Source organism: Microcebus murinus, chromosome X, assembly GCF_040939455.1.
Source record: "Microcebus murinus isolate Inina chromosome X, M.murinus_Inina_mat1.0, whole genome shotgun sequence".
Taxonomy (NCBI): domain Eukaryota; kingdom Metazoa; phylum Chordata; class Mammalia; order Primates; family Cheirogaleidae; genus Microcebus; species Microcebus murinus.
The window spans coordinates 121,068,059-121,078,050 of record NC_134136.1 but is presented as its reverse complement, the minus strand read 5'-3'; the positions used below and the strand labels follow the sequence as shown (position 1 = coordinate 121,078,050).

The 9,992-nt window shown below is 47.5% G+C and overlaps 1 protein-coding gene across 1 annotated transcript; it reads left to right on the top strand.

Annotated features, from left to right (window-relative positions):
• Positions 1-76: 76 nt before the first annotated feature.
• Positions 77-3,191, top strand: NDUFB11 (NADH:ubiquinone oxidoreductase subunit B11). Its single transcript, XM_012749713.2, has 3 exons — positions 77-578; positions 2,659-2,789; positions 2,965-3,191. The coding sequence occupies exons 1-3, from the start codon at positions 372-374 to the stop codon at positions 3,089-3,091; spliced, it is 465 nt and encodes a 154-aa protein (XP_012605167.1). The 5' UTR covers positions 77-371; the 3' UTR covers positions 3,092-3,191.
• Positions 3,192-9,992: the final 6,801 nt, after the last annotated feature.

Here is a 9,992-nt window from a genome sequence, read left to right as displayed (position 1 = left end):
TTTGAAGATGAAAGACTAGAGGAAGCTCCACCTCTCTCCCCAAAGGGCAAGGGAAATCTCTGGGCCATTGGCTGGGAATTTTATCCACCGAAATGTCACCAATTTCTTCCTAGCAAGGAAATGAGGAGACCTATCAATAAGAGATTTCTCAGCCTGACCGAGAGGATAAGAGAATGGTTCGTCCCGCGAGACCATGACAACGGGAGGGAGAGTGGGTTCCTAAACGCCCCGCCTCATTTGAAAATAAAATCAGACCCGGGACCTATTTAGTGTGGCGGAGGCGGAGCGATAATTATCGCGCTCGGTCCAACTGCAGCTGCGCACAGTCGCATTTCCGTCCCCGCCCCTCAAACCCTGCAGCACGATCTGTCATGGCGGGCGGGCTGTTAGGTTTGTGCGCTCGCCGCCTTTTGGTGGCAGTGGCGACGCGAGGGCTCCCGGCTGCCCGCATTCGCTGGGAATCCGGTTCCTCCAGGGCTGTGGTCGCCCCGTCCCCTGTGGCGGGAAAGCGGCCGCCAGAACCGACCATGCGCTGGCAGGAGGACCCAGATACCGAGGACGAAAACCCCTACGAGAAGGTGAGAGGGAGGGGTAACGGAACGCCGGAAGGGTCAAATGGGGCCCGGCAGACGGGCTGCAGTAGAGGACGTTCTTAGGCGGCCTAGGATTGCTCAACTGGCGAAATCTTCGAAGACCTGGGAATTTTGCATAGCTTGTTTTCCTCCTTTGTCCCCTGATTTCGGTCCATGGCCAGAGGTGGGATTGGCCTTATTTTGCAGACAGAAATCAAACTTGAAGTGAGCAGCGATCAAAACACATGAGAAGCAATATAGCAGGACAACGATAATACTAAATACTGATAAGGCAGTTGCTTGGTGCTGTCTGTGTTCTAAACACTTCAAGTACATTAACTCATCCTCAAAACAACTCGATTTTGAGGTAGGCACTATTATTTATTATACCCATTCTACAGTTGAGGAAACTGAAGCACAGCGATGTTAAGTGGATTGCCCAGGCTCACATAACTGAATATGTGGTAGAACCGGTATTTGAACTTAGGGCTACCAGGTCTGCTGTGCTGTATTAATAGCAAAGGCTGTGAAGTCAGGCAGCCCGGGTTGGAATTCAAGCACTGACAGTTACCCACCTGTGTGACCTTGAGTAAATAGCTTAACCCTTTGGTGCCTCAGTTTCTTTTTTTCTTTTAACTTGTGTACCAGTCACACAGAAAGTGCCTCAGTTTCCTTGTCTGTAAAATGGGAAAAGTAATAGGACAGCTTCTTTTTTTTCTTTTTTTTTTTGAGACAGAGTCTCGTTTTGTTGCCCAGGCTAGAGTGATTGCCGTGGCTGCAGCCTAGCTCACAGCAACCTCGAACTCCTGGGCTCAAGCAATCCTGCTGCCTCAGCCTCCTGAGTACCTGGGACTACAGGCATGTGCCACCATGCCCGGCTAATTTTTTCTATATATATTAGTTGACCAATTAATTTCTTTCTATTTTTAGTAGAGATGGGATCTCGCTCTTGCTCAGGCTGGTTTCGAACTCCTGACCTTGAGTGGTCCGCCCTCCTCAGCCTTCCAGAGTGCTAGGATTACAGGCCTGAGCCACCGCGCCCGGCCTAGGACAGCTTCTAAAAAATAAAATACTACACACCTGCCTCATGTAATTAAATGAGTCAAAATGGTCAGAACAGCAGCTGGCACTTCATAAGCACTCAGCATTAGAAGGTGTCTATTATTGTCATGTTCCACCTCACTGAGGTATTGTGAGGTTTGTGTATGTGAAAAGGCCTGGCACATAGTAAGTACTTAATCAATACTAACCTCTGGTTAAGGGGCTTGGATATATAGGATGCTTATTCATTTATTTGTTCATTCTATAGATATGTATTGAGGGCTGCTGTATTCCAGGTGCAGTTCAGGGACCTAGGGGTACAGCAATGTGGAAATCATATAAGGCCTGTGCTGTCATAGAGCCTACATGATTGTGGGGAAGACAGAAAATAAACATATAGAGTAATATAGGCTGGGTGCAGTGGCTCACACTTGTAATTCCAGTGCTCTGGTAGGCTGAGGGGGGAGTATCACTTGAGGCCAGGAATTCGAGACCAGCCTGGGCAACATAGCGAGGCCCTGTCTCTACCAAAATAATAATAATAATAATAATGTAGAATAATATAAATAATAATGTAAGATAATGTGGTACAGAAGGTATGGGGTGCTACTTTGGTAAACAAATGCTAAAAAGAAAGTTAAGCAGCATAAGTGGATGGAGAGTGACTTGGGTGTAGGGGGCTATTTTATCAGGTTACATCATAAGAAATTGCCAATATGCAACCATTTTTGACCTATAAAAATAGCAGTTTCCTGTGGTTCAACTTAATAGAGTGACTCAGGAATGCCTTGCTAAAGGAAGTGGTGATGAAGCTAAAACTTTCAAGATGAGACAGACCCAGCCATGACTAGATCAGGAAGAAAGGCTTTTCAGGCAGAGGGAACAGCAAGTGCAAAGGCCCTGTGGTGGGAGGTAGCTTGACACATCCTAAGAATAGAAAGAGGAATTTATTGAGGGAGGGGAGTTTGGAGACCAAGTTCTACAGAGCCTGCATAAGGCTTTGTGGAGCAGTAGGAAGCCCTCACTGACCTCTCCTCCTCCACAGAACCCAGACTTCCACGGTTATGACAAGGACCCTGTTTTGGACGTCTGGAACATGCGGGTTGTCTTCTTCTTTGGCTTCTCCATTGTCATGGTCCTTGGCAGCACCTTTGTGGCCTATCTGCCTGACTACAAGTTCGTGGGGTGTCCCAGAGAGTAGGATGGGTAGGGGGTGGAGGTGGGGATGGAGTTTGAGGGGGACTTTGCCAGGAATCTTGTCCTTGCACCGTTGGGGAATGGGGACCTGAAATGGGGGATTGGTGTCCAGTGAGACTCCCTCAACATCTTCCCCTGCTGCTACTGCCTCCAGGATGCAGGAGTGGTCCCGCCGGGAAGCAGAGAGGCTTGTGAAATACCGAGAAGCTAATGGCCTCCCTATCATGGAATCCAACTGTTTCGACCCCAGCAAGATCCAGCTTCCAGAGGATGAGGACTGACCAGTTGCTGAGTGGGGCTCAAGAAGCACCACCTTCCTCACCCCTGCCTGCCACTTTGTCCTCTCCTCAGAGCACCTAATTAAAGGGATTGAACGTCTAATTGGCTAGTATTGATTTTGGTTGTTGTGAAGGGGCTTTGGGGGTGGGGGTGAAGCCTTAAAAGAGCCACTGCAGCCTGTCTTGTATGTTCTGGTTGTCTATTGTGGTGTAACAAAATACCCTAAAACTTAGTGGCTTAAAACCACAGTTCATTATTATCTTTCATGGTCTTGTGGGTTGACTGGGCTAAGTGAGGTGGTTCTTCTTGGGATCTCAGGTAGTTGTAGTTGCATGGTGGCTAGGGCTGGACGTCCAAGATGGCTTCTTCACTCACATGTCTAGCACTTTAGTCGTCTTCCAGATGGCCTCTGTCCAGCAGAATAGCCTTCACTTCTTAATATGGTGGCTCAGGGCTCCTCTGGATGGGGATATAGCATGTAGGAAGAAATTAGTGGCAGCCATCTTTAGAGCCAAACCACCTCACTGGGACCTACATTTGAAGAGGGGCCAGGGTGACCAGGGATTGAGGGTGGAGGGTCAGAGCAGGGCTTTTCTATTGCTGATGGTGGGTGTTTGCCTCCCTCCTTGCCTTCTCTGCTTCTCTCTAGGCTTTGGGGTTTCTGCCTCTGTCTTGTGTCTTGGTGAGTCTGGATGCCTCTGTTCCCTTCTGCCCCAAATCTAGATGGTCTGACTCAAGATACACATCTCTGTGTGTGTGCATGTGTGTCTCGTTCTCTCCCTGACTCTTCCCTCTTTGTCTTCCTGTGTCTCTCAGTAAGAAGTCTTTCCACCCTCACTTACTTTGTCTCTGGAAATAGGCTGTCTGCTTGCATCAGGGTCTCGTCACTCTCAGTCTGGCAGGTGGAGTAGGGACTGGCTCTGGCTCTGACTGTCTTTGTTTCTAAGGCATCTCTGTTGAGTCCTGGCTTTAGCCCTTCGTGCTCCTGGCACCTCTGCCCTCTCCCTGGTGGCTCTGCTTCCACAGCTCACACAGATTCAGATCCCCACCTCATGTACTCATTGCTACCATCTCTGCACTTGTCCCTACCTGGGGCTTCAGAGGGTGTAGGCGTCACCAGCCACTGGCTACCGGAAGAATTCTGGCCTGCTGGACTCGCCACCAGGGTTGATGCTCTGCTCTTAGCTGCTGAGTCCCAGGGGAGCCTGGGTCTACCTGGGTGTGGCTGAAGCAGGAGCCATATCCACAAGTGCCTTCCTGTGAGAAGAACCCTGAGTGCTTCCCTCCAGTGCTTCCTGTGGGCCAGTTTCCCAACTCAAGGGTTGGCCTCAAAGCAGAGAATAACAACGTGGAAAGGGAGCACTCTCCATCCACCAACCTGCAGTCGCCGGAACTATGGAAGTGAAAGGGGCATGCTATCCCAGCCACTAAGTACCTGAGTATATTGGAGTAAAACCCCCTATAATGAATGGCAGGCAGCCTGTGGCGCAGAGAACACATTTCTTTCACTTACCCCTCACCAAGATGTAAACTCCAGAAGGGCAGGTATTCAGGTATGTTCACTTAGAGCAATGATTGGTACAGCATGTGCTTGATAAACATTTGATATCGATACCGCTGGTGAAGGTGATATCCCCTGCCCATCTATGCCTTCAGGCATACGTTGTTTTTTTTTAAGAGAGGGGGTCTTGCTCCTGATGACAAACACTTCCCATTCCCCTAGCTCTGCCTTATCAAGCTCTCAGGCTCTCAAGAAGCTCTGTTCTGGTCAAACAAAACAAAACCAGGCTGCACTTAGACCAAATCCTAAAATCCATGCCCTGGCCCCCATTCTGACTGCAGCAATACTACCTTTCCCTCCCTCATTGTGGCCTAGCCACACAGGCTGCCTCTTTTTTTTGTTGTTTTTGAGACAGGGTCTTACTCTGTCAGGCAGGCTGGAGTGCGGTGGCTCAAGCAATCCTCCCGCCTCAGCCTCCCTAATAGCTGGGATTACAGGTAAACACCACCACACACGGCTAATTTTTTCTATTTTTAGTAGAGACGGGTGTCGGTCCTGCTCAGGCTGGTATCCAACTCCTGAGCTAAAGCAAAGCTCACGATCCTTCTGCCTTGGCCTCCCAGAATGTTAGGAACGCCCCCACCTAAAGCTGCGGTCCCCAACCCATGGGCAGGGGCGGTACTGGTCCGTGGCCTTTTAGGGAAACAGGGCAACGCATCACTGCCTGAGCTCCGCCTCCTGTCCTGCCCCCTACCCTGCCTGCCTGTCCCTCGCCGCCCTCCCTCTCCGTCCATGGAAAATTTGTCTTCCATGAAACCGGTCCCTGATGCCAAAAAGGTTGGGGACGGCGGTTCTAAAGTGCTGGGACTACAGATGTGAGCCACCGCTCCCAGCCTGCCTTTTCTTTTTTTTGGTTGTTGAATTAAAATATGCATACAGAAAAATATACAAAGCGCATTTACTTTTTTACAAACTAGACACACCCGTTATCAGCACCCAGGTCAAGAAACAACATGAGGCTAGGCGGGGTGGCTCACGCCTGTAATCCTAGCACTCTGGGAGGCCGAGGCGGGCGGTCTGCTCGAGGTGAGGAGTTCAAAACCAGCCTGAGCAAGAGCGAGACCCCGTCTCTACCATAAATAGAAAGAAATCAATTGGCCAACTAATATATATAGAAAAAATTAGCCGGGCATGGTGGCACATGCCTGTAGTCCCAGCTACTCGGAAGGCTGAGGCAGCAGGATTGCTTGAGCCCAGGAGTTTGAGGTTGCTGTGAGCTAAGCTGATGCCACGGCACTCACTCTAGCCTGGGCAACAAAGTGAGACCCTGTCACAAAACAACAACAACAACAAAAAACACACACACACACAAAAACAAACAAACAAAAAGAAACAACATGAACAAGCCCCAGAAGCTCCCTTCAGGTCCTCCTTCCCCCTCAAAGGTGGTTCCTGACTTCTAACAACATTAGGTTACTATGGTCTGGTTTTGAACTTCTTTTCAGTGTAATCATACAATTTTTTTTTTGTGTGTGTGTGACATGGGTCTTGCTCTGTTGCCCAAGCTGGAGTGCGGTGGTGTGATCATAGCTCACTGCAGCCTCCAACTCCTGGGTTCAAGTGATCCTCCTGCCTCAGCCTCCCAAGTAGCTGGGACTACAGGTGTGAGCCACTAAGCCTGGCCATACATTTTTGTATCAGTCTTTTCATTCAGCACAATGTTAGTGAGACTGCTCCACAATGTCATGTATATTAGTAGTTTGTGCATCCTCATTGCTGTTTTCTATTTCATGCTATGAATAGACCATACTTTATCCATTCTGATGTTGCTGGGCATTTGGATAGCTTTCTATCTGGGGCTATTAAGAATAATTCTACGAACATTCTTGGACACATCATTTAATGAACCTACACATTCATTTCTCTTGGGCATATACCTAGGAACGGAATCTAAGTCATGGGGTAGACATGTGATTGGCTTTAGTAAATCATGCCAATTTTCCAGACAGATACCAGGATCTCTGCCCACAGGAATTTCCCAGGGTGGGAATGGGGGCTGGTGTGAGTGGTCAGAGAACTTAAACGAGATGTTGTCACCCTGCTGTTGGGTGACAGGGACCCCAGGGACATTTGTACATTTGGACGCAGCTTTGCTCCACCAACATAACAGATACCAACCTCCTTCATCCTTCAATCTAATAGAACATTTCTTCTGTGCAAAGCCCAGTCAGTGAACAAGACAGATACAGTCCCTGTAGCAGCCATTGTCAGTTCCCTGCCCATAGCTTTTAGGCCTCACTTCTTCAGTGTGTGTTGGCCAATTTCCAGTTGACCTTAGGGTCAAATGGTAGCCTGGACCCCCAGTCTGTATCTTTTTGCTGGAAATGAACCCCCCCCCCCCCGCGCCGGAAGCAGCTGTCAACCTCTGACTGATGAGCGCTGATAGGTAAATACCCTTCCACACCCCTTACCCTTCAGACAGACCAACTCCGTATGGCCCAGAACAGGAATACACTCCAGTTGCCCACAGGGGATAGTCACTCCATAACATTCTTCATCAGCTGCCTTCTCTTGTTTGTCTCACTTCCTCACTTCCCCACTGGCCTACAGGTGCTTCCTGGAATCACTTCCTAAATAAACTACTTCAATCCTTGTCTAGGGTCTGCTTTGGGGGGAGCGAGGAAAACTAAGACAGTCTCTGTCCTCAAGGTGTTCACAGGGTGGTGGGCAAGAGAGGGTGAACATAAATCGACAGATGAGCTAAGTCCCACTGGAAGGCCAGGGTGGCTGGGATTTTGTGAGGAAAGAGTGGCTAGAGATGAGTTTCTCAAAGTTGTTAGGGGCCAGATCCACAGGGCCCCATGGGCATGATTAGAAAGAGTTTTGATTTCACACACTCCACAAAGTTGACCAGAAGCTTACTGAAAACTCAGCAAAGCCCATCCCAAGCAATTCTGGAGTGTCTAGGGGGGATTGCTCACAGTTTGTCTCATGGATTTCTCAGGATATAAAAACAAAATATCTTACCAGGTTCACAACTATTACTAATAGCCATAAGCACCACAGAATACATTGACAGCAGCTAAAACTGTGAACTTAAAAATGTATCGAGGGAAAATTGATGGAAGAATCCAATGTTCTCAACAAAACGTGGACCTGCAAATTTCGATCCTGAAATATTAGACTTGATGGGAACTGGCCACAAATAAAGCTCAGAATGGCAAGAGCTATTAATTCGCCAAATATTTATTGCAGTGCCTACTAGGTGCCAGGCACTGTTACAGGAAGTGAGATACAGCAGGGAACAAAAGATTTAAAAATTTCTGCTTCTTGGAGCTTATATGCTGGCAAGGAGAGACATAAAATAACACAGGGAGTCACTCTGAACTTACTCTGGTTCTGGGGGCTGCCTGATTTCTAAAAAAGAAACAACACAATCAATTAGTACATTGTATGTATGTTAGGAGGTGGCACATTTTTTAAAAATGTATGTATTCATTTACTAAAGATAGGGTCTCACTCTGTTGCCCAGGCTGGAGTACAGTGGCATGATCATAGCTCACTGCAGCCTGGAACTCCTGACCTCGAGCAGTCCTGCTTCAGCCTCCCTAGTAGCTAGGATGTGTGCTCATTTTTGAAAATTTTTTTTTTTTTTTTGAGACTGAGTCTTGCTTTGTTGCCCAGGCTAGAGTGAGTGCCGTGGCGTCAGCCTAGCTCACAGCAACCTCAAACTCCTGGGCTCAAGCAATCCTCCTGCCTCAGTCTTCTGAGTAGCTGGGACTACAGGCAGGCACCACCATGCCCGGCTGATATTTTCTATATATATTAGTTGGCCAATTAATTTCTTTCTATTTATAGTAGAGATGGGGTCTCGCTCTTGCTCAGGCTGGTTTCGAACTCCTGACCTCGAGCAATCCGCCCGCCTCCGCCTCCCAGAGTGCTAGGATTACAGGTGTGAGCCACCATGCCCGGCCTGGAAAAAATTTTTGTAGAGATGGAGTCTCACTATGTTGCCCAGAGCCACCATACCCGGCTGTGAATTAAAGTTAAAAGAATGCATTAGGCAGTTCAGCCACCTCCACTGGTGTGCACTGTACAGCTGCATCAGCTGCTCGCTGGGGAGGACAGGCAAGGTGGAGGGACTAAGCCTTGAGACCCCCACCCTGCCCTGGGGCCTGCAGAGAACATACCTAGGCCAGGTATGTTCCAGGTCACACTGACACCCCCTACCCAATACTGGGGATGAACCCCTCAAATACAAGAACTAATACATAGCTGTTCACAGACTGAAAATAAGGAGGGCCTATAATCCCAAAACTTTGGGAGACTGAGGCAGGAGGATCACTAGAGCCTGAGAGTTTGAGATCAGCCTGGACAATATAGCAAGACCCCACCTCTACAAAAAAATAGAAAAATTTAGCCTGGCGTGGTGGTGCACATCTATAGCTCTAGCTACTGGGGAGGCTGAGACTGTCTCAAAATAAATAAATTTTTTTAAAAAAATTAAGAAAAAATAAATAAAGGAATGCATTAAACTAAAATCCAGTAAGAGGGAGGTCAGGCAGTTGGGGTGGGGAGCTTAAATTTAAATAGGGTAGTCACAAGGATGTTGCTACTTTAAGATGGGAGTCTGCCAACCTCCTAATTTGCTGGAAAATTAATAAAGTTCTCTTTCCTTCTCCTCAAACCACTTGTCCTTATTATTCTGACATTGTTGTAAACCAGCAGATCAAGGAGACTCCACCAGAATCCAATCACCCAAATTAATTTATTTTTACTTGCGCAGGGGCTGTCACCACTCCGTGCAAGGAGGGAGAAGCTGCCCCAAACAAAGCCTTTGCAGGTTTTCTTATACCCTGGGGGCTGGCAGCTATGCAAGCAAGCAATCACAGAAGCAGAACTTTGGGGTTAGCCGTTAGTTAAGTGAACAATGGAAAGGCACATTAAGGGACAAGGGACTTTCAGGGAACAGGACCGCTCTATTCTTTTTGAGAACACGCCTCATAGACTCCCTCCTCCCTCCTCTGGGAACTTCCTCTGGGAACTTTCCTACACAGTTGGGACCTTTTACTAATAGTTAGAGCAAGACTGGCTCCATTTTAGATCTACAGGAGTCTTCTTTATCTACTTCAACATAGCCTCGGGGACAAGTGCTGAGCTTTCGGTAACAAGTATAGTATAAATGTATGTATGTATACACAAAACAATGTATCATAATCAAGTAAAGTTTCTCTCATGAATGCAAAGATGGTCAATATAAAACTTTCAATGAAATGTACTGTACATTCCTGCTGTCACAGGAGTGAAAAAAAAAAAAAAAAAAAAAAAAAAGAAATGTACTGTACTAACAGGTTTTAAAAAAGAGAAAAATCAATATAATCTTCTAAATATACCAAGATAAA

What these genes read in the sequence shown, in the direction of transcription:
- NDUFB11 (XM_012749713.2), top strand. Translation starts at nt 372, where the DNA reads ATGGCGGGCGGGCTGTTAGGTTTGTGCGCTCGCCGCCTTTTGGTGGCA. An exon ending in ACGAAAACCCCTACGAGAAG is followed by an intron (nt 579 to 2,658) that starts GTGAGAGGGAGG and finishes CCTCCTCCACAG; the next exon opens with AACCCAGACTTCCACGGTTA. An exon ending in GCCTATCTGCCTGACTACAA is followed by an intron (nt 2,790 to 2,964) that starts GTTCGTGGGGTG and finishes TACTGCCTCCAG; the next exon opens with GATGCAGGAGTGGTCCCGCC.